General features: G+C 52.3%; 1 protein-coding gene across 4 annotated transcripts; it reads left to right on the top strand.

Moving 5' to 3' along the window:
* The first annotated feature begins 3 nt into the window (after positions 1-3).
* On the top strand, positions 4-27606 carry SSUH2 (ssu-2 homolog). 4 transcript variants are annotated; one of them, XM_019800881.2, is made up of 12 exons: positions 4-101; positions 9392-9490; positions 9880-9961; positions 11486-11615; positions 12816-12876; positions 13934-14058; positions 15077-15139; positions 16777-16862; positions 18229-18321; positions 18904-19009; positions 20767-20874; positions 25159-27606. In XM_019800881.2, exons 1-12 carry the CDS (start codon positions 74-76, stop codon positions 25303-25305), a joined length of 1128 nt encoding a protein of 375 aa, XP_019656440.1. In that variant the 5' UTR covers positions 4-73; the 3' UTR covers positions 25306-27606. The 4 variants fall into 4 exon arrangements, with proteins under 4 accessions (XP_019656440.1, XP_034514581.1, XP_034514582.1 ...); XM_034658690.1 differs by having other exon boundaries at positions 16777-16889; XM_034658691.1 differs by having other exon boundaries at positions 11483-11615.
* Positions 27607-27989: the final 383 nt, after the last annotated feature.

The raw sequence follows: 27989 nt of genomic DNA, 5'->3' as shown, positions 1-27989 counted from the left end.
AGGCTGGTCCTTCAGATCCCGTGGCCGGAGCCCACGGGGAGGTCAGACACCTCCTTGGCTGGACGTCTGCACCATGGACAGGGATCTGAGTGAAGACGACAGTAAGTACAGCTGGGGCACCCGCTTCTGCGGCCAGCACGGACGGAAATCTTCCCTCTGGCCTCTGTGCTGGCCTGGGTTCTGGGTTTGTGTTGCTGAGAGCATCCTTCTTTCCTTCCTTCCTTCCTTCTGTATGGAAAGCCCATTTGCAGCCTGCGGGCTGTTCTTCCAGTATGTGCCTCTGGGCAGTGGAGGAGAATGGTAGCAAGCAAGATGAGAACTTTCCTCCCTGACCATGGTTACACTGTCCCAGTCTTGTATCCTTCAGACTTCCTTTTCTGGCTGACTGTTCCCCACCTCCCTCCCGCCCAGCCACATAGGAGCCTGAATACCACACTTGGACTCAGTTCTGAGATGAGGTTAATTTGACAGACTTTCCTGGAAGGTCTTTATTCGTGATCTTCCTCTAGCAAAGAGGTGCGTGTTCATTATTGCTTGGGAAACACAGTCCTGGTGACCCCAACGCTGTCATTCCTGGGACAGAAATACAATGGAATCTAAGGACTATTTAAAGAGATGAAGACAGAAATTGCATTTTAGGAAGAAATGTGCCATGTTTAAAAAAAGCAACGTTTGATCCTGACTTTGGAAGGGGCAGTGTGTGGTAGAGTATCAGACTGGGGATTGGGAGGCTAGCGTTCGGGTCCTGGCTCTGCTTTGAATTGGCTGTGTGATCTTGGGCAGGTCATGTAAACTCTCTGAGCCTCAGTTCCCCATATATAAAATCTATAAAAGGTCAGGAGTTCCTGACTTAAAGACTGTGAAGGTGAGGGCAAAATTTTGTATGGATGTACTTTTTTGGGGGGAGGGGGGTGGTTCTCGGCTTTCCTTTCTCCACCTGGAGAGGTCTGTGACACTAGTACATTTCCACGGTTCCCGAGCTTGGGGACTTCAAAGGTCCTGAGCAGGTCTAGCACTATTGTCTATAATGTAGGTATCTGAAAGCTTTAGGTTTCAGAGCTGAAGTGGGATATGAAATAAACCCATGTGAATCTCAGCAGCACACTTAAAATTTTGTTGGAATCCTTTTTCATATTGAAGTGGGAGACTGTGCAGAGATATTTTATCATGTATTTGAGCTGGACCTAATCTGATCTCTGATATATTGGAAGTTGTATAGCCATAATCTTATAGGCTTCTACTAATAATCAAATGCAATTTTTCCTCTTCGGAACACTGCTCATTAGCAGTCTTGAAGTTTACAATAGGAGTTTCCTAGTACCAGTGTGCTAGGTCAGATCTGGATTCGGATCTGAGCTCTGCCTCCTAATTGTTGGGTGACTTTGCTCAAGTCACTTAACCTCTCTGAACTACATTTCTCACAATAAAAATACAGACCATGTCATCTGGAAGAATTGGTAGAAAATTAATTGGATGTGAAATGCCTACAGCATCATTCAGAGTTGAGTACGCATGGAATAAATGTTGACTCTAGAAAATTATCAGATTTGGTCTCCCAGAGCTATAAAATTAAACTGCTATTAATGAAAAATATTATCACCTGCAGTGGTTGTGTTTTGGCATCATGCCTTTTGGTAAGCCAGGTGAGAGTAAGTTCCCTTAGAATTCTGAAGACTCCGATTCTGTCATAGGGCCACCCTACATGATGGTTTCCAATATCATCAAACCATAGGGTCTACTGCAAGGTACGGAATGGTCCAGAAAAGTTTTTAGGAACAATGCTGATGAACTCTGAAACTAGGCCAATATTTGTCCAGGTTTTGGAAAGGGAGCCTGCTACGGGACTTACATAATTGAAATGTCCCTCCTTAGGTGAGCAATGGCTGCCCACTTTGTCCCAGTTGAGTTATTCTCCCCAGTCACGAAAATGCCATCCCCTCAGTTTTCGAGTCTGGAATGTGGGAAGCTTCATAGAGAGAATATCTTCTTCCAGTGACACTGTGGGACCGAAAGTAGGCGTGGACAGAGACATTCTGGGATGTGGCATCCACGTGGAAGTCACCACGAAGGCCTCCTAGCTGGGCCTTAGCTCTGACAGCATTCGGCTAGAGGTAGCACTTCCTGCCATTGGCGGCGAAGCTTCTGGTGATGGGCCAGTCCCCCTTCCATAGCTGAGGCTGTCAGAAATTCTTTCCTACATTCAGTTGACCTCTTCTTCCCTGGCACTTCTACTCTTTGGTCTTGATTCTACCCCCAAAGCTACTCAGAACAGGTCTGTTCCCTGTTTAAAATTAGAAGACTTCAGAGTTTTTTCTTTTCTAGCATGACCAGGTCCTGTTTTTCCAATGGTCCCAGGTGTAGTGTGGTTTCAATCACTCTTCTCTTAGAGGGAGATGCTCTAGCCCAGAGATGAAGAGGAAAAATCCTCTCCCTTATTCTAAAACCCATATCCCTTATAATACAACTAATTTTATTACAGACCGAACCCCCTCCCAGAAATGGTGTGCAAGAGAGCCTCTTCAAATCAGACGAGCCCCACCCCCATAATTTGAGGAGGGGGCTGCTGTGATTCTGGACAATAGGACCTAAGTGCAAACTCCTTACTCCTGAGCTCTGATAGCTGGGGAGGGGGAGCAGTGATCCGAAGCCACACCACTGTCACCATCAGTGACCTCGTGCTGAGGGATGGGACTCTTCCCTAGGTACCCTGGCCAGCTCTCCTGCCCAAAGAGTTATTCTTTAGTGTCCCCTCCAGCCCAGCCCTGAGTTGGAAACCAGAGACTGGATGAAGCTATCAGGGTAATTTGGTGGGAAAGATGCTGGACTTCGTGGGGGGCCCAGCTTCCGAGGGTCTTGGTAACTGACCGTGGGGCATTAGTGTATCTCAACATCCCTTAGGAGGGAGGCAGGTCCACTAGGAGTGCAGGCCCTCCCTGCCAGTTTGGCCCTGACCTCATGGGCCAACTCTCAATGGAAAGATAGAGTGTCCCTTTCTCTCTCTTTTCCTGAGTGCTCCTCCCAGTGACTATATTCCTTGAGCCCTTAGGGAAAGACCAGGGCCCTAAAAGATAAGGTGACTCTCCCCCCAGACTCCACAGTAGGCTGGCTATTTGGCGCTGTGCTCATGGCTGGGGGAATAAGGATGAATGCACTGCTCTACCTTCCAGCTGTTCAAAGCCTCATGCAGGAGGCGGACCCCAGACGGACTTTTTCCAAATAATTCTTAGAAAGCTGTTTGGCAAAACCTATGATAGAGAGAGGAACAGAGTACGGAGGGGCACAGGGAGGGGGAGGCACACCCAGGCAGGCTTTGTAGGAGGTCAGGCCTGTGCTGAGTCAGGCTGAAGCAGGTGAGGGGGTGCACTGTGGGCAGGAACAGCCAGAAGGAGGCCTGGGAGAAATGACACGGTGCACGTGCCAGGGTGAATGCCAACATCAGTGTCCCGAAGTGACAAGGCAGCCCTTACACATCCCACCCCCCTCCCTGTGGCCCTGTCTCGGCCTGGTGACGCTTCCTACAAAGCAGGACCTCCACATGCCAACTAATTGAAAATTTGTTGTAACGTTTGCCGGGTTCTCTCTTGGCATGCCAGAAGGACCTGAAGAGCTCCAAGGACTTTCTCCCCATTTCCCCCGGCTTTCTCCCCATTTCTCTTGATGCTGGTCTCACTCCCACGGTGGGCCTTGCGTTTGCTCTTCCAAATATGTTCTCGTTGGTTCCCACCTGAAAGCTCCCACACGTCTCTCTCCTCTCAAGCCCCAAGCAGGCTTTTCTCTCTCCTCCCCACTCTCTGCTCTGTTGTTTGTCCTCACCCCTCCCTGGCCACAGGGACTGTTTTCCCTTCTCTCGCCCTATTCTGGGCAACGTGGGGAGGTTTTCTTCCACCCACAGGTGAGGAGACTCCACAGGTAACATAGGGCCAGTTAATACAGGGCCTTCTCCGCTAAGGGCCGCAGTTGGATGTTAGCTGTAGGCTATGGTGGGCGCCTGGGTGACTCAGTCAGTTGAACATCTGTCTTCTGCTCTGGTCATGATCCCGGGGTCCTGGGATCGAGTCCTGCATCGGGCTCCCTCCTCAGCGGGGAGTCTGTTTCTCCCACTCCTTCTTCCACTTCCCCCTGCTTGTGCTCACTCGCTCTCTCTCTTGAAAAAAAAAAAACCCTAAAAAAAAAGCTTTAGGCTGTAGTGAGCCATTGTGGTGCTGAGGAGATGGGATGGCCCGGTCAGCCTTTCTGGTCTTGCTATGAAGCCTCTTAAATAATGTAGCCAATTATTTGTTTGTTCTTGGCAAGCAAGACTCTTTTCTTTCTCTTATGATCACCTGACTCTCCTGTTTTAATTACTTTAAATTATGGTAAAATACACATAACATGAAATTCGCCATCTTAGCCATTTTTAATTGTGCTGTTCGGTGATATGAAGTACATTCCCGTTATTGTGCAACTATCACCACCATCCGTCTCCAGAACCCCTTCATCTCCAACCCCATTCAACAATTCCCCACTTCCCTCTCCTCTTTGCTCCTGGCCAGCCATTTCATGTGTGTGGATTGGACCACCTGCGTCTCTCCTGTACCATCTTCAGTGTCATTCAAACCACAGTGCATTTATGTGCACTGACTGTATGCAGGAAGGAGGGTTCCCTGTCTGAAAGGGGCTCTCACCCCTGTTGGAGGAGACAAGGTAGGAAACAAACAAAAGCAAGATGGCGGTGGGGAGCCATCTGGGCAGAGAGGTGGCCTGATTGTAGTGCTTTTAAGATGATTAATACTGGAATCAGAGGCAGAAGATGTGGACTCCTTTTATCCTCGGAAATAAAAGGAATAACATTTTAAAAAGAGGAAGTTAAAGAGGTTATCCATTAATTATACCTTGCTCCACAAGAAAAATTCCTTTCTACACAAAAGAAAAATTGCTGCTGGCTGGCGAGTGCGACCTTAGAGACACTTTGTAAAGCTCTCTCAGCAACCACTTGATGCCATTGGCATGGAGCGTTCAGCGAAGTGGAAAGCTCAGAGTTAGGATCTGAGTCTTACGTACTCTTTCGGACTCTGCTGCAAATGGGTGAGCTCGTTGCCCCAGATCCCACCTCTGAGTCTCATCTTGTGCTTCTGCAAAGCTGGGAAAACCGTGGTTGCCGTTAAGTGCAGAAAAAGATCATACCCGCACCATCCCTTTGTGAGCACAGGACACAATGCATGTATTACGGTGGGTGGCCCAGTTGCAGCTCAGCCCTGACCCGGTGGAAACAGGGATGCAGCGGGGGGGGGGGGGGGGGGGGGGGGGAGGCCCTTCGGAGTGCCCCACGCTGGGTGTCACACAATGACCCGTGACGTCGACGTTCCTGTTGTGCCCGCTGCGATCTGCACAGGAAATGACGCATCTGCCTGTAGGTCAGCCCGGAGCCCTTTCTTTTTGTACATAACATAATGGTGAGATTAATTTAGTTCTGACGAATTACGACTGCCCTGAGAGGTCAGGGTGGCTCCTGGGTGATGGATGGAGCTCTGGGTTTCCCACCTCTTATTCTTCCCCTCTTCCTGCCTCTTTGTTTGGTTTCCAGCTGGACGTCGCCGCAGTATGGCGATTCTCTGTCCTCTCGCAGTGGAGAGTCCGGATGTCCCAGCAGACCCACGACTTTGGGCTGGGCACGGGCCCTCCCCGGGGAAAGGGCTGTGAAGGTCTTGCCTTTCTTTCTATGCCTGACATTTTCACCTCTGGCTTAAAGGAGCGCAAAGAGAGGAAGACCCTCCCTCCTCAGGTCCACCGCGTTGACTGAGCACTTCTTGAATGCCAGGCCCGGGGCTATGAGCTGTGTGCACATTGTCTTATTAGATGGGCACTAATGCCATCTGCTCTGTGTCATAGCCGCGGGGAGGGGGCTGGAGGGTTGAGTTCTGCAAGGATGTGAGGCTGCCATGACTCAGACGTATCAGAGTCCAGGCTCCTAACCACCATGCCTGTGCCTCGGGAATTCTGACTCCGGACAGCCTTGGCTACAGTTCAACCCTGACCTTTTTTTTTTTTTTTTAAGATTTTATTTATTTATTTGACACAGAGCCAGCCAGTGAGAGAGACAGCCAGTGAGAGAGAGACAAGCAGGGGGAGTGGGAGAGGAAGAAGCAGGCTCCCAGCAGAGGAGCCTGATGTGGGGCTCGATCCCAGAGTGCCGGGATCACTCCCTGAGCCAAAAGTAGACACTTAACGCCTGAGCCACCCAGGCGCCCCCCAACTCTGACCTTTATCGTCAATGCTGATGATGGGGCTCACGGGAACTACAGTGCATGCATGGGCCCTGGTCCCAGAAAGTTTCAAATTCCAGCCTCCCTCTTTCTGACCCGCCCTCAAACCTATGCACACAGGTGAGTGTCTAGGGCAGGGTGGGCAAAACACGGCTCAAGGGCCAAGTCTGACCCACTACCTGTGTTTGTCTAGTTTTTTGGCACAAAGCCATGCTTACGCAGTTGTGCGTTATCTATGGCTGTTTTCAGCTGAATCGAGTAATTGAAACAGACCGTATGGCCCGCAAAATCGACAGTATTTACTACGCGGCTATTTGCAGAAAAGGTTTGCCGATCCCTGGTGGCTGAAATAGCTGACAATCCTAATCCATTTACCAGGAGCAAACGATGCTCAGAACCAAGGTATGAATGATAATTCCCAATGAGTTATCACCTTGGGGATTTCAGTACACTTCGGCAGGCACCGGTGTGAATCTTTGGGATGACGTCCCTTTGCATCACACCCATCTCTACCCCAGGTCTCTCACCTGTTTTGGCACAGAATCATTTGTTTGCAAAGATAAGCTTCCCTGCTAAGAATAACGCTCTCTACATCTGTACACATTCTATTTCAGCTTCCTTTTTAAATTTCCTGCCAGGAGAAACCGTAGAGATGCACATGCATTCCTTATTGTCAGAGGACTGAGACAATTTGGGGGGAGTGGAAGAACGAGATGGTTCATTTGTCTTAATGACACCCCCTCCTCCCTCCACTGTGCATGGCCGTGGGTTTCAGCATTTCTCACCACCTGCCATCCCACTTCCAGGTAGCCTCAGCTGTTCCAACTTAGAACAGGATGTGCTGCTGCTTCTGGCCTCTGTTTTTATTAAACTCGAAAGGACAGGGCATATTATTTTTTATTTTTGTAGAGGGAAAGAGCTCTAGGCTTTCAAGAGCTGGGGAAAAAAAAAAAAAAAAGGAGGGCTCTAGGGGGTGAGATGGCTCAGCTGTAGACCAGAGTGTGTTCAGAGAGAATTACTTTCTACTGACCATTTATCAGCTTACCCTTTAAAGTCAACTTCCTGTAATCAAATTGGCCACCGGAAAGACAGAGCTGAAGGGTTCTTGTCCCCCAGCATGGGGGCTGCAGGGAGTGGGTTTGAGGGATGGCTCAGTGTGCCGGAACAAGGAGCCTCTAGCCTGCTCTGACCTCACTGCTACCGGAGTAACCTCTTTGAGCCTCAGACTCCTCATGTCGAGGGGAATTAGAAGTCCTGCCTCCTGTATCTCAAGGTGGGAGGGTGGGGTGTCACAACAGGTGTGGGGAGGTGCTTTATGAGCTGTCCAGCCTTTCTGGGAGCCAGTTCTTATCTTACGCTTTCCTCCTCGGAGTCTCAGGTCTATCAGTATCTGTGTCATAGTCTGGCAGATCAAGCTGAGAGTTTTTTAAAATTTAAATTTAAATTTAAAAAATGGAAATATATTTAACATGCGGTGTTACGTGAGTTTCAGGTGTAGAAGATGAGGTTTTAACAGCAGGGATATAGCGAGTGATTCTTGCGCAGGGGCGGCCTCATGAAAAGTACTTGGGAAGAACGTGGGCTTTGGAGAACAGCGACCTTGGTTTGAAGCCAGCTCCATCACTCACGGGCCTTGTGATCTTGGGTGCCACAGCCGTTCTAAGCACCATTCCCTCATTAGGAGAATGGCGTGACATGTGTCAGTTTGGGCCATCCAAGCAGCGGTCGTCCAGATGGCGTTGGATGTGTCAGAGGTCCCTTGGAAACACATGCTAAGGGAGCAGGTGTGGGCAGGAACCGCCTGCAGGACCGCAATGCAGGGGGGACACCTGTGAGAGGAGAGTGGGAAGCAAGGAGCCTCAGACCACCATGTGGCCCCAAGAAAGTCTTGCTCAGGTTTGTGGGGAGTCCCAGAGCTGAGACTGCCTGTTACGAGAAGCTGCATAAAAAACTATTCCGCACCTCAGTGCCTTAAGACAACCCCCATTTTATTATAGTTCCTGATTTTGAGGGTCGGGAATTTGGGCAGGACTCAGCTGGGTAATTCTTCTGCTCCTTGTATAATCCATTAGGGTCTGTCTTAGTGTGGGTTGTTGCGACAAAACACCACAGGCTGCCTGACTTAGACAGCAAACATTTATTTCTCACAGTTCTGAAAGCTGGGAATCCCAAGATCAAGGTGCCGGCAGACCTGGGGTCTGGCGAGAGCCTGCCTCTGGCTTGCGGCCAGCCGCCTTCTCACTGTATGCTCACGGGGCAGAGAAAGGAAGAGCCCTAGTCTCTTTCTTTTCCCGCCAGGGCACTAATCCCCCCATGGGGGCTCCATCCTCATGACCTCCTCTAAACCTGATCACCTCCCAAAGGCCCCATCTTGTAATACCATTCCATTAGGGGTCAGGGCTTCAACATATGAACGTGGGGGGCCACGGACATGCCATCTGGAACAGGGTCACTCAGGGGTACTCAGCAGGCAGCTGGCCTGGCCTGCTGGGGCCCCGATGGCTTTGCTCGTGTGCCTGGTGGCTCGGCAGGATGGCGGAGTGGCTTGAAGGCTGGGCTCTGCTGGGCTTCTCTCCCTGTGGACTTAGGGTCTCCATGGGGTCTGTGTGGTCTCCCCAGCCAGGCAGCCCGACGTCTCACATGCCAGCTCAGGGCTCAAGAGGGCGTGCTCTAAGCGGCAGAAAGTAGAAGCTGTGTGTCTTCTTGCTCCCTTCCACTGTGTTCCCTTGCTTGAGGCGGTCTCAAGCCTGCCCGGCCCAAGGTGAGGAGACAGATGCACCTCTCGATGAGAGACGCCTGGAAGAAGCGTGTGAGCATCTCTCAGTATCTGCGCCCCGGGGTCGTGGGGTGCGATCCTGCTTCTAAAGCCCCTGTCATGGTGACTGGCACAGAGTAGGTATCCGGTGACTGGGAGCTGCCGTTCTGAATGTTTTTCTCCTCAGGATTATTCATGGCATGCCTATCACTCCTCACCCCCTCCCTGCCTGCCCTGCAGATGTGTTCCGTGTCTGATGGGCGCCGGCGTGAGACTGGCTTAAACTGTGAGCCTTTCCAGTAACGTACCCACCCTCACTTGTCAGCTTCTAGTGACGCCACCACTGACACCCCTCCCCCCCTCCCGGAAGCTCAGGACTGCCTTCCTTCCACAGGCGTGGTGGACCTCAGTTTCGAGGCCGAGAGTCCCCTGGCGCCCCCAGCTGAGCTCCTGGAGAGACTGCCCAGCTATGATTGGCTTCTTCAAGGAGGTGGTAAGTCTGTGAGGTCTTGGTTCCTGCAGCATCTTCCTGGGGCTCATGCTGGTCGGGGAGATGTCTCTGGACCAGGCCAGTGCTGGGACAGCTCACCTCTCCCCTGGGAGGCCCTGGGAAGGCTCTTGTCACCATCAGGAGGGAATGGGAGGACATGGGGCATCAGCCCTGTGTCCACGAACATTCCATGGCCATATCCATGTCCACGTAAGACTGGACTCATGCTGGTTGGAGAACCATTCTTCTTGCATTAGATGCATTAGCATGTGGGATTCTTTCCCTTTGTCTCATTCAGCCTCACATTCAGCCAGTCTTTCCTTCTTTCACCCCACAAACACCTGTGCCTTTGAGCTAGGCTGTTGAGCCCTGACCCCTTCTCTCTCCCCCAGGACGGCAGATATTCTTTTCACCTTTGGAGGCTCCCCGGAGGCCCCTGGAACAAAGGTGCTGGTCGTCATTCGTGGAACACAGGTGCGCTGGCGCCATCACATAGGATGTCACCCTTGCCCCCCGAGAGCCCTCCTTGGGGATTTCAGGGTCTACGGATCTCAGCCCTGACAGTGCATCAGGATCCCAGACCTACTGGGTCAGATTCCGCAGGGACAGAGGCCAGGAATGTGTATTTTACCAAGCTCTCCAGGCTGTTTGGCTACCAAGCTGGGGTTGAGAACCAGAGTGTGGACCAGGGGTTGTAAACTGCAGCCCCTGGGCTGAATCCAACCCACTGCCTATTTTTGTAAATCAAGTTTTATCAGACAGAGCCACGCTCATTTGTTTACTTACTCTCTGGCTGTTTTTGTACCACACCAGCAGAAGGGAGTGAGTGAAGCGGAGACTGTATGGCTCATGAAACTGGAAATATTTACTCTCTAGTCCTTTACAGAAGAAGTTTGCTGACCCCTGGATCCAGGACTCTGGACAGAGCTCCAGCTTTCCGGCCAGCTTTGCGTAAAAAGAAGGTGGAGCCCCACTTTCTGGGTCCCGCCTCTTGGCTGGGTGGCTGTGTCCTGCCTTCAGGGAGTCTCCTGGTTGTTCCTGGCCCCACTGCTACCTGGAGGACCTCCCCTTCTCCTCCCTGGCCGCCCACCATCTGTGCCCAGGGCAGACCCCACTTCCTCTATGGAGCCCTCTTTGGCCATTCTGGGGCTCACACCTCCTGCATGCACGCAGGCCCCCCAGTGCTCCAGGCCAGGGATGCTGGAGACATCCCTGTGCATGAGAGGACTTACTGTTTGGAGTCGAGCTGCTGTGGAGAAGTAAATGAAGATGGGAGGGAGAATGAAGGAGGAGAGGACTCCTGCTTCTTGGAGGTGTTGACAGGCGAGGGCTTTGCTAGGAGGGAACATGGCAGCTGGGCTTCAGGGAAGGGTTTTCTAGGAGGAGGGGGAGGCATGCAGAGAGAACACCAAAGAAGGGGCCATTTGCTGTGTGCCTTCACGTGCACTGCCATTGTGGCCCAGCAGGCTCACGGTGGTCTCTGTGGGCACCGCAGTCAGATAGTTCCTGGTGGGGGTCTTCCCGTGAACAGTGCTCACAGCAACTCTGGCTGAGGTCAAGGTCTCCAAGGACAGGAGCGTGGTCTAGCTTAACTTTGCCTCCTTCTAGTGGTGTAACAGCTTCTGCAGACCTCAGTTTTCCTCATCTGTAAAATGGCATAATTCATCTTTAAATTTGTGTATGTGTGTGTGTGAGAGAGACAGAGTTCTGAGATTCTCTCAGCCCTTCTCCTGAGCCCTGAACTTCAGCTAAAGCAGTTTTGCTGTCCTCCAGAAAGAACTGTGTTCCCACTGCGGGCGTCTGTTCACCCAGCTCCCTGAGCCAGAGATGCCCTCCCCAGATGGAGTCCTGAGTGCTTTACCACTATGGTGGGCCACAGCCAGGCCCTTCCCTTTCTCCTGGCCTCCGTTTCCATCTGCATCAAGAGGGAGCTGGCTGGACCGGAGGAGCCTGGAGGCCCTATCCAGAGACCCTGCTTCTGTGCTCTGTCCCCAGCAGAGTCCCCATGGTGACAGAGGAAGTGGCTCGGGAAGCCCTCCTCAGCTTTGTGAGCTCCAAATGCTGCTATGGCAGCACGGCCGCCGGTGACCTCGTCATCCAGGAGCTCAAACAGCAGACCCTCTGCAGGGTAAGGGGACCTTGGCTCAGGTGTTAGGTCTTGGGTGTGGGTGGCTTATGTGATGTCAAGCGGGAGAAAGGAGTCTTGGGGGGCGGTGCATATGAATAGGGGTGACACTGAAGCCCTTTTTGCTGCTTCTCTGGTCTGTGGTCTGCTGAAAAGCTCAAATGTGCTGGGCATTGTGGGAGCACATCACATATACGTCTCATGAAGTCCTCAGTAGCACGGAAGGTAGGACGGTCACCAGGTCAAGGGGGAGGAACTGGCAGTGTAGAGAGGGGAAGTTACTTGCCCCAAACGTACAGCTAGAAGTGACAGAGCTAGGACTCCAACTCAGGTTTGCTGGCACCAAAGTCCATGTCCTTAAACACATGACTAACTGGCTTCCAGGAGGGGTGGGCCGAGAAAGCTCCATCTGTTCCCCTTGATCCCCCAAGTCACATATGTGCCCAGGAATTGTTCATTCATTGCCCTTGGGCCTGAAGCTCCAGCGAAATCCTATGTCTGGTACTGAGACCACAGCAGGTACCCATGTCACCTTCTGCGTTGAACAGGGCCATAGGACAGATTTTAAGTTCACACTTCCTAGTGTCACTGGCACAGCCATCCTCTGGTGGCTGTACAATCACACAGGAAGCGCACACACCTCGCAGGGACCCGTTAGGACAGGAGGCTGGGGGAAGAGGCTCCTGTGTAGCTGTGTGGCCTTGGGCAAGTCAACTGGCCTCTCTGAGCCTCTGTTTCCTCCAGGGTCAAAGGAGGAGGCTGCTGATGTCCAAGACCCCTTCCTGATTTGTGATTTTTGTAGAAAGAAGGAGGCTCTTGACATCAGGTGGGAAACTTCCTCCGACGAGGACGTTTGGAGAAGCAAACTCCATCGGCCTCCGTCTGTCAAAGGACAATTGCTGCTCCACGGCTTGCTGTGTAGAACATTCTGGGTATAAAGAAATGGGGGGCTGAAATCGCCCCCGTTGTGAGCCTGTCAGGAGAGACTTCCTGGGGCCGACGGAGCTCCCTGCAGGCGTCCGGGGGTGTCTGGAGCAGAATCATTGTTGCCAGCTTGTTCTCAGCAGCCTATGGTGCTGGGAGTGGGGCCTTTCAATTTCCGCCCTGAGCCTCAGCAGGTGGGACGCTTCCTTGTTTTGTCTAATGCTGTCTTCCTAAAGGGCATGAGTGCGAACATGCTGGTTTTTTTTTTTTCTTCTATAGTATCGACTAGAGACTTTTACTGAATCCAGAATAAGCGAATGGACATTTCAACCCTTTACTAGTAAGTGAAGTCAGTTTAATTGGGAGTATATCTCACAGGGGCTGGTGGAAAAAAGCAGGACATGTCTTAGCCACTAACCCTGAATAAGATGTGCTTCTGCTTGCCACCTTGGTTTCCCCATCCCCTGTAAAATGAGAGGGTGGGCTTTCATCTCGGACTTTCCAGTGCTCATCTCAGCAAATCCTTCCTGTCTGGGGAGTGGTATGCAGAAGGACCTAAAAAAGTCCAGTGTTTGCCTTTGGTCACAGACAAAGTCAGCGTGTGTGCTTTGGCATCCAGCTGCCTTCAAGGCCACCCCAGTGCCTCCCAGAATCCCTAGGACCCTGTTCACTGTGCCATCCCACCTGCTGCTGAACCCCACGTGGAGGCTGAGGGTTCTCTCTGGGAAGCCCTGTGCCCTTCCTTCTCTGCTGACCACTCCTGTTCATCCTTCAAAAGCAGCTCCTTTGTCACCTCTTTCATGAAGCCTTCCAGGATTTCTTCACCTGCTGACCACTTCTCCAATAGAAGGAGTCAGCCTTCTGAGTTTTCAGAACCTTTATGCAGCTCTGGTCAAAAGCACTTGGCATAGCCTATGGCATCGTATGGTGGTTGTTGCTGTGCTGCGTCTCCTTGAAGGGAGGAGCAGGGAGGAGAAAGAAGGAGGTGGGGACAGGCACGATAGCGATGGTAGTTCTTGTTATCAATCCCTCTTGTGGGCCCGGGGCGAAGCATTTCTATGCCTCCTATTTAATTTTCACTACCATTCTGTCTGGTGGGTGCCATATAGTTTCCTCATTTCGGAGATGAGAGAGTTGAAGGTCAGAAAGGTAGAGTCACTTGTGTGCAGTTACACAGCGAGGAATTGGAAGAGTCAGGAGCCAAACCAGGTCTGTTCAACTCCAACAGGTGGGTGCTTAACCATGGACTCTGAGGGGCTCCTTGTCTACTGTCCCTCAGCCCAGGAGCTTGCCTAACGCTTGGTGTCGAACGAAGGCTCCATACTATTTGGCAAATAAATGAAAGCTTGTCCTTGCAAGCTCTCCATTGGACTTACAGTGATCCCTTTCTGTGTCAGACCAGTCAGTGGATGGGCCACAGAGAGGGACCTCCCCCAGGCTTTGGGACATCAAGGTCCAGGTCCCCCCGATGTTTCAGGAAGACACAAGGAAGTTCCAGGTCCCTCACTCGTCATTGGTCAAGGTAATGTGATTGTTGGCATCTTTGCCCTTCTCTCTGAGCTAGTTTCCCAGACACTGTATATTTCCTCAAACCTTATCTTTCTAGAAAGGAAACCCAGAATGCAGACCGGTGGTTCATTCCTTGGCTATCAATAAAGTGAATTCTAAGGAAACCCAGAGCATGGACTGTAGACCCATACAAGATTCCATGCAAGTTAGGGAGTAGTCACATAGCGAAGGGATGATTCCGTTTACCAGACTGTCACCAGCTTTAAACAGTGAGTGTTCACATTCCTAGACCATCTGAGTGTTTTTAATTTATTTTTGTTTTTTATTTTTGCCTTACATTAAACAGCGGAAGTACTGAATGAAACGGATATAAAATAAAGCTCAAACATTATCTGAATTTTCAGCCAAGTTAGTAAAGGGACAGAATTTGACTTCTGTCCTGTTTTATGGAAGTATAATGACGGCATGAAGTGAGGCTAACCTGATGTATTACAAAAGCACAGATGAGATATTTCCTATTATGTTCTCATTTTCACTTTAGAACTTGATTCAAGCATGTAACTTTCCCATCTGAGTTTTTGTAGCATCATATGATGACGAGGACTTTGAGAGGTCCAGAGAGGGCTCCATTCTTTTCTCAAGAGTGGAAAGGCCATTTTGATTCAGGGATTAGATCCCAATAGCTAGCTCTTTGCCTGTCATAGAAATGCTGTGCACTTTTTATGACTTCTATTCCCAAAGACCTCTTAGCTACCAATGGGCCAAGGACACTGGCCTTTGTGGCTTAGCCTGGGAGCATGAGTTAGGACATGGAGCTCGGAGAACAGACTGGGCTGGGGCCCCAAGGAGATGGTAACATGATTTCCTTGGCTTGGCATTCAAGGCCCTTTGGAATCCTAGGCAAGTGAGAATGGCCATCTTCCCAAGCTAGGCCTGGGACTGGTGATGCCATGGGGTGGGTATGGGACTGGTGAAATCAGGAGGCGTTGGTGCTTGGGAAACTGGAACTAAGGAGCGCTTTTCACTTCCAGGAATGCCACAAATGCCATGGGCGTGGGCGTTACAAGTGCAGCGGCTGCCATGGTGCTGGCATGGTGAGTCCTGGGTGGCTGCTGGTGAGTTCATGATCGTGTGGGTGGAGGGCCCCCGTGGGACAGAGGGCTGGGCTGGAGGCCCTGGGCTCCTCCACTAACAGTGTGACCTGAGGCAAGTCATCCTCCCTTTCTGGGCCTCCATTTGCTCACCTGTAAAATGGGAAAGTTGGATTGGGCTACTGGCCTTTGTTCACTTTGTTCACTTCAATGATTTATGGGTCATGATTTTAATTCTTCTTTTTCTCATTTGTCTGCAAACATTTGTTGAGGCTGAGTACCCACTCAGTGCTAGGTCCTGTAAGAGGACTCAGAGCTGGGGGCCTTCCCACCAGGTATCCTCTGTCTTTGGGGAAGACCAACAGGTGACCAGCACATATAGTATGTGGTGATGAGTCTGAGAAGGGGAAATTCAGGGAGCTTTGAGAGGGCTGCTGTAATAAAATACCACAAACTGGGGGCTTAAAACAACTGCTATTTATTCTCTCACATTTCTGGAAGCTGGAAGTCCAAAATCAAGGGTGAGCAGGGCTGGTTCTTTCTGGAGGCCCTAAGTCACACTGCTAGCTTCTGGTAGCGCCCAGTCCTTGCTGCACCACTCCCTCCTCTGCCTCTGTTGTTACATGGCCTTCTGCATGTGTGTGGTGGGTCTCCTCAGGCCTCCTTGTGAGGGCCCACCCTAGTCCAGCATGACCTCATCTTAACTATTGACACCTGCCAAGACTCTTTCCAAATAAGGGCACGTTCTGAGGTTCTCTGGTGGATATAAATGGTGGTGGCGAGGCGGGGTGGGGGGGAGACACTGTTCAACCTAGCACAGGTCCCTAAGTGCACAGCCAGCCTCTGGTACCATCAACCTTCTCTTCAGAACCCTGCAGGGCTGCTGAGCCTCCCGGGAGGAAGCCCACACTCCTCACGTGTCTTCAGCTCTCCCCCTTCACTCTGATCTTTTAGACACACATTGACCACTTGCCACTCTAAGCCATGCCTTCCTCCATCCTTCTGTCTGCCCACCTGCCCTTCCATGCTGTGGACGCCCACCTTCTGCCTGCTGTGTCCATTCCTCCACCTACTCACATGCCACTTGCGGGGCCCACCTGTGGCTCCTGCCCCCTTCTGTCTCCAGTGCCCTCACTCCTGCCATATGCCTCCTCCTGGCCTTCCTGGAGCCCCTACCTGTGGTCTTTTTCCTTCCTCCCTCCACCCCTGCTCTCCTTCCTCCAAACCTCCTCCCTCAGGCTTTTCCTGGAGGGTCTCCAGAGTCCACTCTGAGCCAACTGTGGGAGCGTAGCCTGGGGGCCTAAGACCGAGCTCCCCGTCCCCAACTCAGCCAGCCTGCACCTCTTCTCAGTCTCTCTGGCTATGGCCGTTTGGTCAGGGTGCAGGCTCAGGGGTTGTGGGGAGGGTGGTGTCTCCGGAGAAACACAGATGTGAGGCGGTAGAGTCTTTGAAGGCTCCGGCTGGAGGGGCCCAAAGATACACACCGTTCACCTCTCCCATCTTCCAGATGAAGATGCTGAGGCCCAGGGAGAGGAAGTGGCTTGTTCAAGGTCACCAGGTTGGGATTTGAAGCTGGTCTCAGGATGCCCTTTGCCCCTCTTGCCTGGGAGGTGGGGCCTGAGGCTGTGGTGTGTCCGCAGGTGAGGTGCCCCTCCTGCAGCGGAGCCAAGCGCAAAGCCAAGCAGTCCCGCCGGTGTCAGATGTGCTCGGGGTCTGGCAGGCGGAGGTACGAGCGGGTCTCCCCAGCACCGAGGTGAAGGGCTCTCACTTACCAGCTTTCTTACTTTTCATCGTCTGCCCTTCTGGAGGGCAGTCAGGTGCCCTTCTTGTTGCTGTTGTGCCCCGGAGCACTGTGCCTGGCAGGTGCTCAGTAATGATTTGTGGAGTGGATGAGCTTTGCTCCAGGCTTACCATTTTGAGATGAGACTAGAACTCATCCAGCAATCTTTGGGTCAGACGTAAGGAATGAGGCACTGTGGAGAGGAAGGGAGGGGGTACTTTAAGGAGGGGAGACTTCTTCCTGCTCACGTGGTGGGGAAATGAACATAGAAAACCACCCAAGGTTGAGATCTGTAACTCTCTGAGGATCAGGACACAGGTAAACCCTTATTTATAACTCATTGCAGGGCCTGAGTGGAGGAGTCAAGGAAGGTTATTGATTGACTAAATAATCAACAAAGTTCCATCTCTGTTCACACGGCTTTGCAAATAGTGGGTCATTGTATTTTTTAAATCATGTCCTTAATGCATTTATAAATCTTTAAAGGGAAACAGGAAACCATGAGGACTGAGACTATTCAAAGTTGTGTTGGTTAATGATACTTTTGGTTCATTGAGTCCCAGGCTTTCCTTCTAAGAAGCCAGATAGCAGAGCTTTGGCAGACCTGCCACCTGTGGTTGGCAAAGGTCTTTGATTTGGAAAGAAGCCTAGGTTTCTTTTGCTTACAAATGAAAGAATCCTAATTCAAATGAGCTTAATAAAAAAAACTCTACCCTTGTAGCAGAAAAGTCCAGGATTATATTTCTGGGATGGCTTCAGGTACAGCTGGATCCTGGTGCTTAAACAATGTCACCAGGATTCTGTCTCCATGCCTCACCCTGCTTTCCGTTGTATTGGCTTCATTCTCAGGCAAGTTGTCTCTTGTGGTAACAAAGGGGACAACCAACAGCTCCAAGCTTAGTAACCTCAGTCAAAAATGAGAACCCTTCCCTGATAGTTTCACAAAAAGTTCAAGGGCAGATCTCATTGCACTCACCTGGGTCATGTGTTCATCTTTGTGTTAGCCACTGTGGCCATACAGATGGAATAAGCTGATGGGCCAAGCCCAGGTCCCAAGCTGGTCATAGAAGGGGTGGGGGCAAGCCCACGATCCGTGTGGCCTGGGTGGGGCAAGGGTGGTCTCCAAAGGAAAACTGGGGCATTGCCACCAGAAGCAGGAGGTCTAGACGGTGGGCAGGTGGTCTAGACGGTGGGCGGGTGGAAGCCATTGAGACTCACTGTCGTCTACCTCTGTGAGGAAGGATGGGGGTGAGCCCTCTAGAAGCTGCCAGGACCCCCTATCTGAGTCGTGCTGACCACGTGCTCCTGTCAGGTGCAGCACGTGCTCAGGGAGGGGCAACAAGACCTGTGCCACCTGCAAGGGGGAGAAGAAACTGCTGCACTTCATCCAGCTGGTCATCGTGTGGTATGTGGCAGCGTCTCAATGCCGTGGCCCAGTGAGGGTACCTCGGGGGGATGTGGCCTGGACTGGTTTCTGTGGAGAAACTCCGCTTGGCTGGGGCTTTCACAGTGCAGGGATCTGTGCCAGGAGAAAAGGGCTTCAGGCACCTTGGGAAGGGGAGAGGTCCCTGGGAAAGGTGGGGTGGGGTGGCTGGATGCTGGCAGGCTTTACAACAGACCTGAGTTCAAATTCTGCCATCGCCACTTTCTATGGCAGCAGCTACCCAACGCCTGGGCCTTCCCTTCTGGGAATAGAGTCCCTGGGTCTTCACTCCCTGTGTCAGGGAAGGCTCCCACGCATTACGGTTTCTCCTGTGGGGCACTGAGCAAAGCGCTTCACAGGTGAGGACAAAATGAGGTGATGGAACAGAACTGTCAGTACTTTACCAGTTTCCCAGGGTACAGCTGAGGGTGCTGTAGCACCAGAGCTTGCCCGAGGTCCCAGCAGTAGCAGTGCAAGCCCTCCAGGCCAGGTGTGCCTGATTTCGAACCTACGTTCCCAGCCCCACGTACCGTGTACTCCATTCCTCATCCTCCCCACTTCCAGGAAAAACAGCCTGTTTGAGTTTGTGTCTGAGCACCGACTGAATTGCCCTGGGGAGCTCCTTGCTAAAGCCAAAGGAGAAAGCCTCTTTAAGGATGAAAACACCATGGTAAGGAGGGCTTCGAAGACCATCACAAGGGAAGCTGGGTTCTTCTGCCCTCCCGTGAGGGCTGCGTTCTCATGGAAAGACAGGCTGGGTGGGAACAGTGCCGCTGAGCTCGGGAGAGCCTTCGGGGACCCGGTAGGGCCAGTTCTCTAATTTCACGTGCTCGGCCCCTCCCTTCCTCCCTCCACACCCTGACACAAACCTTGAGACCCTCCTCCCATACTAGGCACTGTGGTAGGCCCTGGGGATACTGTAAAACAAAACCCTTGCCCTTGTAGATCTCAGAGTCTGGTGAGGGAGAAGGTAATAATGTTTCACCCCAAGGTCAGATGGTGGTAAGGGTCACTGAAAATGTGCAAGCAGGGTAAAGAGACAGGCATGGGTGTAGTTTTAGCTGGGGGACCCCAGCAGTGCAGTCGGGGAGTGGACCCTGTGGATTCTGGAGCCAGGGTGTCCAGCAGAGGGAGCAGCAGAGGGAGGCCTTGAGGAACAGCAGACGGCAGTGGGACAGGAGGGATGTGAGTTGTGCAGAGCAAGGAGCTAATACATGAGAGGTGCCAGCGGCCAGATCAGGGAGGGTCCTGTAGGGCAGGCATTGGCAAACTCTGGCCCTTGGCCTGCTTTTATAAATAAAGTTTTATTGAAACACAGCCATGCCTATTTGTTTACATATTGTCTGTAGCTGTTTTCCTGCTGCAAGGGCAAAGTAGTTGAGACAGAGACACTGTGGCCTGCAGAGCCTGAAATAGCTACTATGTGGCCCTTCCAGAAGAGATTTGCCAACCTTTGCTGCAGGCCTTGGCAGGGAACTTGGCCTTTATGGAATGTCTGAGGGGGCCTGTTTTCTCTAAGATGGTCAGGTGCTCAGCCTCCCTTTTCTTTTTTCTCTAAGTAGACTTTCCAGATTGGCTTCTTTCACTTTATCGTTTGTATTTTTAAAAATTGAGGTATAATTAACATACACTATTAGTTTCAGGTGTACAAGGCCGTGATTATTCGTATGTGTTGTGAAGTGATCACCACAACGTCTAGTTAACATCCCTCGCCATACGCTTACAATTTTTATTTTCTTGTGATGAGAACTTTAAGCAGCTTTCAAATATACAACACAGTATTAGTAACTGCAGTCATCACGCTGTGCATCCGTCACATCCCCAGGATGTACCTATTGTATAACCACGCTTGTACCTTTTTACCCCCTTCTCCCGTTTCACACCCAAAACCACCAACCTGTTTCTGAATCTTTGCGTTTGTTTTCTTAGATTCCACATGTAAGCGAGATCATGCAGTATTTGTCTTTCTCTGCCTGATTTCTCTCCTTCAGCATAACGGCCTCGGGGTCCATCCATGTACTCGCAATTGGCAGGGTTTCCTGCTGTTTTATGGTGGAACAGTAACCCTCAGCCTCCTGTCTTTGCCCCAGTCAGTCTGGCTTCCTACAGCCTCAGCTCGGGCATCGCCCCTTAGGAAGCCCCAGCCTCCGTGCAAGTCAGACAGCAGCAGAGGGGTGCTGGGTGAGCCAGTGGGCTGCAGGTGAAGGAGTGCTCTGTTCACAGCCTCCCTTTCTTGGTTGGAATTCCCGAGGCCTGCATAATCAAAGGCCCCTGGAGGTTAAACAACCCCCAACCACTCACTGGGTGGCCTCAGGCCCTCCCCTGTCTGGGCTTGTTTTCCTGTCCCCGTGGTGAATCTGAGCTGCAAGGCTCCCGGTGCTGACACCCTGGGTCAGGGCATAGAGGTGGGCTGCATCTTTCCCGCAGGTGTACCCCATTGTGGATTTCCCGCTGCGGGAGATCTCTCTGGCTTCTCAGAGGGGCATTGCCGAGCACAGCGCCGCCCTGGCCTCCCGGGCCCGAGTCCTGCAGCAGGTGAGTGGGGTGGGGACTGGGGGCTGTTGGGAGGCTTCTGGGGCCGGGCTGGGGCTCCCAGGGTGCTGGCCCTCTAGTCACATGAAGGAATGGGCTGTTCCCTTTGCTGGAGGTCCCCTTCTAGAGAAGGGAGGGAAGGCACCAGCTAGGGGAAGGGTGGAGGAAAGGAGCCCCAGTTTAGGAAGGGGGGGAAGGGTGAGTACTAGAGATTGACCAGAGGCCATGTGGCTGGAAGGCAGAGAGCAGAGCAGTGTGGGGCCTCAGGGGTTGGTGGGACCACTGGACATAGAGATTAGGATTCTTGTCCTGAGAACAAAGATATTGTAGGGTTTCAAGCAGGACTGTGGCCGAGTGTGATTTTGACTCTAACCCTGTGGGTTAGAATCTTCAGAGAGGGAGAGGGAAAGTTCAAGACTTGGGGTCGTAGGCAAGTCTGAAACCTGGAGTCCTGCCCCTCAGAGCACTTTCTCTCCTGAGCAGGGATGGCTTCCTGTGTAAGGGTTGCTTTGGTCCTGTGTTGTGATGGCCACTAGGTGGCGGTGGTGGCCCCGGGTGGCTGGGGGTGGGGTGGAGCAGGGGGAGCTGGAGGTTTGGCCAGGGAATGGCCAGCACCGGAGCTTTCTGAGTCTTATAGACTGGGCTTATATCCTGGTTTTCCTGTGTCTCAATGTGGTCCTGGGCCAGCTACTTCCTCCTCCCTGAAGTCCGATTTCTCACCGGTGAGAAAGAGATATTTGCACAATCTCAGGGTTTGGTGGAGAAGCAGTAATTTGCTTTAAATGCTTGGCACCTGCTCAAAATGCGCCTTTCCCCTCTGGTCCCTTTGCAATGAGTATTTCCCCTTCTCTCTCTGCACGTCTCCCCTGTTTGCAGGAGAGAGAAGGGTGCATTTAATTAAAAAGTAATGATGACCATCTTGTAGTGGCAATGGGCCTCAGAAATCATGGATTTGGGGCACTGCAAACTCAAAGGCCTGCCACCACCAGATGGTGACATGGTGGGGAGAGCCGTCTTATCCAAAGGCGTGGGCCACCACTCATCTTTGTGTAGGCAAAAGGACAGAGATTTCAGACCTTCTGAAACCCCAGATTTTTATATGAAACCTTTCAGTTTTTCAGTATTGAGAACAAAAATTTAAAAACGCTAGGAATACAGAATGGGCTGATGGCTTGGCTCTGGCCTGTGGGCTGTCGTCTGCTACCCCTGCCTAGCCCCAACCCGTGACGTTTCCAGTAAATCAGAGGAAGCTCAGAGGGAGGAAGTCATTTCCCTAACATCACACAGCTGCTTAGTAGAAGAGCCCAGGAGCAGAACCCACGTCCTAGGTCCAAGCCAGATGTTACTACTCACTGCAGATACACAACTCCTTGACAGCCGGTGGAGGGTCACAGGGGTATCAGCTGAGGGGGTCTGGGCCAGACACACCGCCGGGCGGTTCATGTACCAGGTGAGCACCTGCTTGCCAGCTCTGGCACACGCTGGTGGCTCCGAGCCACGCTCTTCCCTTCCCAGGGCCTCATCTTTAAAATGAGCTGGGTTGGACTTTGCCTTAGGTTGGGGTCTGCAGAAGCAGCTTTGAGATGAGAGCTTGTGTGCAGGGCATTTACGAAGAAAGGGCTCCCAGGAGAAACCCGTAAAGGAGTCAGGGGGCCAGAGCGGGGGGGGGGGGCAGAGGGGGCAGAAGGGCACAGTACGGTGACGGTCCGGTCGCTGCCTCATCCCACTGGACCTCTGAGTGCCAGTTACACCTCAGTGACTGTATGCTTGGAGATGGGGGAGCGGGTCTGGTGTTGCTGGCACCATCCAATAGTTGGGTACAACTTCCAGGCCCGTTGTGCTCCCTGTGTGCGAGGGGGGTTCTGTATCTCAAGGGCGGGACCCTGTGGAAGAACGACGGGCTGTGAGTAGCAGAGAAAAAGCAGAGATGCAGGAACATGGGTGAGACATGGAAGCCCCCAGAGCATCATCCCTGTGGGCCTTCATTCTTGCCTCACTAGTATTAATGGCGGGGGTCACACGAAGAATCCCCAATATTGGGGTATCGACTCCGGGAATGGGAAGAAGATAAGAGCCTGATTTTAGCAGCTTGCAGACACTCGCCAGTATTCTGAGATTCTTTTAACTTCTGAGACTGCCCATTTGAGTCCTTTTTGGGCCCTTGATTTAGTAGCTGGGGCAAGTGAGTCTGAAGAGGGTAAGTGAGCTGCCTAAGCCCACACGGTGTGTCCGTGGCAAGCCTGGCTCTCTGGGGGTCTGTCCTTCAGGACAGTCCTGTCTTGGGCAACACAAGCCCCCTGTGAACCAGCCCTGGAGCAGGGAAGGGTAAACCAGGGGCAGGTGGACGGGTTTTGTTAAAAGGGAGTGCCATGGGAGAAAAGGGCTCTTCTATGAATCTTTTGGTCCTGCATCTGTAGACAAAAATGCATGCTGATATTTTGTTCAGGACTGAGAAGTTAGCGAGTGGAGTCAGCCTGAGTACACGTCTGTCATGACACTGTGCACCCCCCGCCCCCGCCCTGCACTGCTCTCAGACCTGGAAACTGCTCGTCCTGGGGGCGTGACCAAGGTGTGCAGATACGTGGCTGATAACAGGGCAGCCACTTGATGGCAGCTGACGCCCTAACCAATCTGTAGCCTCAAACCTGGAGGCCTTTTGAATCAAAAGCAAATGCAGGCAGGAGGGGGTGATATTGCCGTCACTTTCCTTCTGATCCTGGTAGAAAAGGCTGGAAACGAGAGTGATCCTGACCCCACTGCCCAGGCCGTCGGAGCAGTGATGTGGGCTCCCACCATCTCTTGTCTCCTGGTGCCCGTTTTGTGTCCTCCATAACAAAATCTCAAAGAGGGGTCTTCTGCCTTTGATTTCCAAAATTATCACTTAGACACCACTTTCTGGCATATGGGAAGTCTCCGGACCTCATTTGGTGATCACGGCAACTCTGTGGCATAGAAGCTTTTATCGCCATTTCCTAGAATAAGCAAGTGCAAGATCATGCAGGGAACTTCATGGAAGAGGCGCTCCTTGACTCTCAGTCCCCTCTTCCTGCCACAATGTCACACTGCCCTTCGGCTGCCCCTCCCATGCAGTGGGGAGCTGCTTCTCAAAACCCCCTCCCTGGCCTGTTTCCCCTTCCCTGGCGGCCTCTGGACCATCACCTACCATGAGAGGACTTGGAACTGTTCCCAAGGAGTGGAACTTCCTGAAGTAAGGGTCTAACCCTGGGCCATCCACACCACCTCCTCTGGGTTTGGGAACCCCTAGATGTGAGTCTGGTACAAAGAAGCCTCTTGTGCAGAAGAACTTCGGGGTTTTGATGCAGAGCCTGGACCACGGGACATCCCCGAAGAAGCTTAGCTTCAGTGATGGGGAGTAACTTTCCTACGTCAGCTGCATGTAGCTGTCCCTAGCACAGCAGCACCCAAAACTGATGGAGGCAGGTGTTTCAGTAGGACGCCAGTGTTCTCTTCCAGAGAGGGCTGTCACATTCCATTCAGGCACCCGCAATTTTGGAAGGTTGTAGAGTAACTGCTCAGAGAAGGGGCCAGAGCACAACGGGCTTTAGGACCCCTCTGCTGGGGGGGGGGTGGAGAGTGTCCTAGGCTCTTAGGTGCTGGGAGGAGGTTTGAGCATTAAACCCATGGGGCTTGATCTGGATGATCTTCCAAACCTGAAATTCCATGAGCCTGTGGGCCTCAGTTTCCCCATTTCTAAAAGAAAGGGTTTGAGAAAGACCTCTCTCAAAGGAAGGTCAATGCAAGACCATGGTGAGGGAGGGAAGGTCCTGAGGAAAAAAGCCTGAAGCGGACCACCAGACTTCGGAATTTCTTTGGTGTCATTATTTTACCTTAAAATTTAATTCAAATTGTATAATCTACTCCCTAATATCTCCATGGCTGTGTGAATATAGAAATGTTTAAAATGACTTTATCTTCCACCTTTCTCTGCTCTCCCTCCCCATCTAAAAAGTGATGCTTCTGAAAGATGTCCTGTTTGGCTGGTGGCTTACCATATGTCCTGGGACTCCCCTGCGGATGACTGTGCCCCCACTTTGTGAAACGTAGCATTAGATGGTAGCTAAAGCTGAGAAGTCCTTTTGGACCAGAGCTTAGTGTGTGTGAAGGAGTGTAGTAGGAGATACACCTAGAAAGACACATGGCAGCCAGCATGCCAACTCCAGAATGTGAACTTCATCCCAGAGGCAGTAGGGAGCTACTGAAGGTTCTTGAGCAGACAAGTGACTTGAATAGAACACTGAAGTTTTTCTTGGCCAATTGTTTCCCCAGCGCCAGACCATCGAGCTGATCCCCCTCACAGAAGTGCATTACTGGTACCGAGGACAGACTTACGTCTACTACATCTATGGCACGGACCACAGAGTGTACGTGGTCGACTACCCTGAGCGGTACTGCTGTGGCTGCACCATCCTCTGACGTGGCACAGCCATCTCCAGAGCCCGCCGCTCTTGTCCACCAAGGAGGACACACGAGGTCCCTGAGTTTACTCGTCGTTGGCTACATCGGACAATCCTATACAAACCCCGGTGTGTCCTTCTAGACAATTCAGCTTATCATCTGTCAAGCCACAGGTCTTCCCAGAGCTCCTCTGGTGGGACCCATCCTGTGTTCAACCAAGGATTCAGCTACACACTTTTCTTTAGAACAAATAATTTAAGTGGCCGGGGCCATGCCTCTGGCCTCCAGGCTCACGCCCCGCCCCGATGGAGCGTGGGGTTAGATTGTGCCTCTCCCTTGGCTGGTCCCCGTTCTGCTGTGCCACTGCTCGTGTGCGCCCTCTGCCAAGCTGAGTGTTACGCAGATGTTTAAAGATATCCTCCAAATCAGCTGCCTCTTAATGTGTACCACACAGTGCTCTTAGGCATTGAGAGCAAAATTTGCTCCCGGATCTGTGGGTTAGGAATTCAGATGCAGACACAGTGGGGACGGTTTGTCTCTGCTCTGTGATGGGTCTCACCTGGGAGATGTGAAGGCTGGGGTGGCTCAAGGGTAGGGGGCTGGTTCATCAGAAGGCTGGTTCACCAAGAGGTCTGGCTGTGGATGGTGGCTGTCGGCTGGGACACCTACAGGCCACCTCTCCATGCAGCCTGGGCTGCCTCACCATGTGGCTGCTGTCAGGGTAAGTGGCCACCAGGCACAGCCCAGCTGAAGAACTGGAGATCTGTTTGCAGGCTGGAGAGCAAAGCTGCTGTGCTGGATGGCCTGCAGGGCTCTGTGCCGGGCTCTAACACGGAGCATGTGCAGGGGGAGGTCTCGGAGAGCGATTCTGGACATTTGTACGTTCTTACATCCTGTGCCGACCCTAGAACCTGCTCATTAGTAGGATCTGAACTGGTGTCCCCGTGCATCCAGTCATGTGAGGAGCTCCCACTTCGTGTAGCAAGGCTGAGTGGGGACAGGGGATGCTCTGCAGACTGAATGCCCAGTCTGCTTTGGGGGCCAGCTGGGCCACCATGCACCTGGTTGGGGATAACCAGAGGCCCCTGTCATCTTATTCCACCTGCACCCCACCCAGAAGGGGATTGCTACATGCAGAGAGGGCCAGGCTGTGCCCCTTTGATCCCCAAGCTCTTGCTGGCCTGCAGCCCTTGTCCCCCTTGGTGCGGGAGGTTGTGGCCATAACAAGCCTGGTTGAGAAAAGCTTGGGAAGTCTGAGGCCATCCCCCAGGGCACTGTTGACAAGTGAGGTGCAAATGAGCACTTACATCCTCACCTGCTACACCCCCACCCTGGAATTCCCCACATCCCATTCAGTTACTGCTGGCTGAACTCCTGGGGGGTCTTGCTCACAGGAGCAGCAGCATTTGGAGGGGTACCCAGCTCCCCTGGGACCGCATGGGAGACACGGGGAAATGGAGAAGCACAGGGCCGTGAACCAAGAGGCTCTGAGTCACCTGACCCTGGCCAACTTGCCTCCCATGCTGGCTGACCCTGGCCAATGCCCCACGCTCTGCATGTGGGGGAGGCTGATGGCAGGAGGAGGTTAGGCTTTGTGTGGCTGGGCCCTCTGGCCCCTGGGGACGGAGCCTGGTGGCGGTGGGGGAAACGGAGAGAGAGTACTACGAGACTCCCTTCCTCCTCTTCCTCCTCTTCCTCCTGAAGTTCTGCTCTGCTCAAGTCTGGCAGGCCAGCACTTCCGACCCTGGTGTCCCTGCAGCCCACTTCTGTGGGCCTCAAACGGGATGCTTCTGCCCCCGGGGGCATTGTACAGATGCGGGCACGGTTTGGGGTGGTTGCAGTGACTGGAAATGACACAAATGGCCTTTGGTGGATGGAGAACAGGAAAGCTGGCCGGCTAGCGCTCTGTGCAGGGAAGCCTGTTTCAACATTGCCCACGACTTGCAGATCTGCCCCCCACACTCCCCAAGAACTTCATTACCCAGGACCTCGCCGGGGACTGCTGACTTCAGTCTCACTCTCACTTATGTTCAGCTCTGCTCTTCAGTTTCCCTGTGTGGTTAGGAATGGCTCTGGTCCTCTCACTTCCTGAGGGCCAAACTAGGGGCTCCCTGACACTTCCTTACAGCCCCTCATGCCGTCCTGCCTGAGCCGTCGCAACTTGAAATATGTGCAGTCAAATGTTACTTTCTTCTCATTTCTCTGTTCTCTTTCAGTTTGAGCATTAAATTGCTTTTGTGTTGGTTTGTTGTTTTTAAATACGTGGTATGTAAGTGGACTATATGCGAGTGTCATTTTGGGATAAAAAAGGAACCTCAAGTAAGTTTGTGGCCCAGTGACCTATACTTGCTGTTGATGTGTGAACCCAGAGAGAAAATCCAGCGGGAATAAAGTGGGGCCAAAGGGACACTGTTCCCCGTCGGCACCAGGGGGTCACTAGCCCCAGGGCCTTTAGTCCCCTTGGTTCTGGCAGAAATCCCAAATAAATCCTGGGTTCTCCAGCCGTTTCCTAACTCTTGCGTGTTTTTCCCTGTAGGGTTACCTATTTTTATGACCTTTGCTGCAGCCAGGATATGACTTAATTTTCTATTTCTGCCTCTTTCTATCATCCCAGGGCTGAGCTGGCTGGTAGTGTGTAGTCCTAAACCTAGTTGAAATCACTGGGGGATAGAGAGTGGAACACAAGGACAGCCCTGACCCCA

This window comes from Ailuropoda melanoleuca, chromosome 4 (assembly GCF_002007445.2).
Source record: "Ailuropoda melanoleuca isolate Jingjing chromosome 4, ASM200744v2, whole genome shotgun sequence".
NCBI lineage: Eukaryota > Metazoa > Chordata > Mammalia > Carnivora > Ursidae > Ailuropoda > Ailuropoda melanoleuca.
Note: the sequence above shows the minus strand (reverse complement) of the source record. Positions and strands in the feature narration are given on the sequence as shown.

Coding starts and splice junctions, on each gene's coding strand:
- SSUH2 (XM_034658689.1), top strand. CDS start 74: ATGGACAGGGATCTGAGTGAAGACGACA. Junction 9,962..11,482: donor TCGTCATTCGTGGAACACAG/GTGCGCTGGCGC, acceptor CTCTGTCCCCAG/CAGAGTCCCCATGGTGACAG. Junction 15,140..16,776: donor GCTGCCATGGTGCTGGCATG/GTGAGTCCTGGG, acceptor GTGTGTCCGCAG/GTGAGGTGCCCCTCCTGCAG.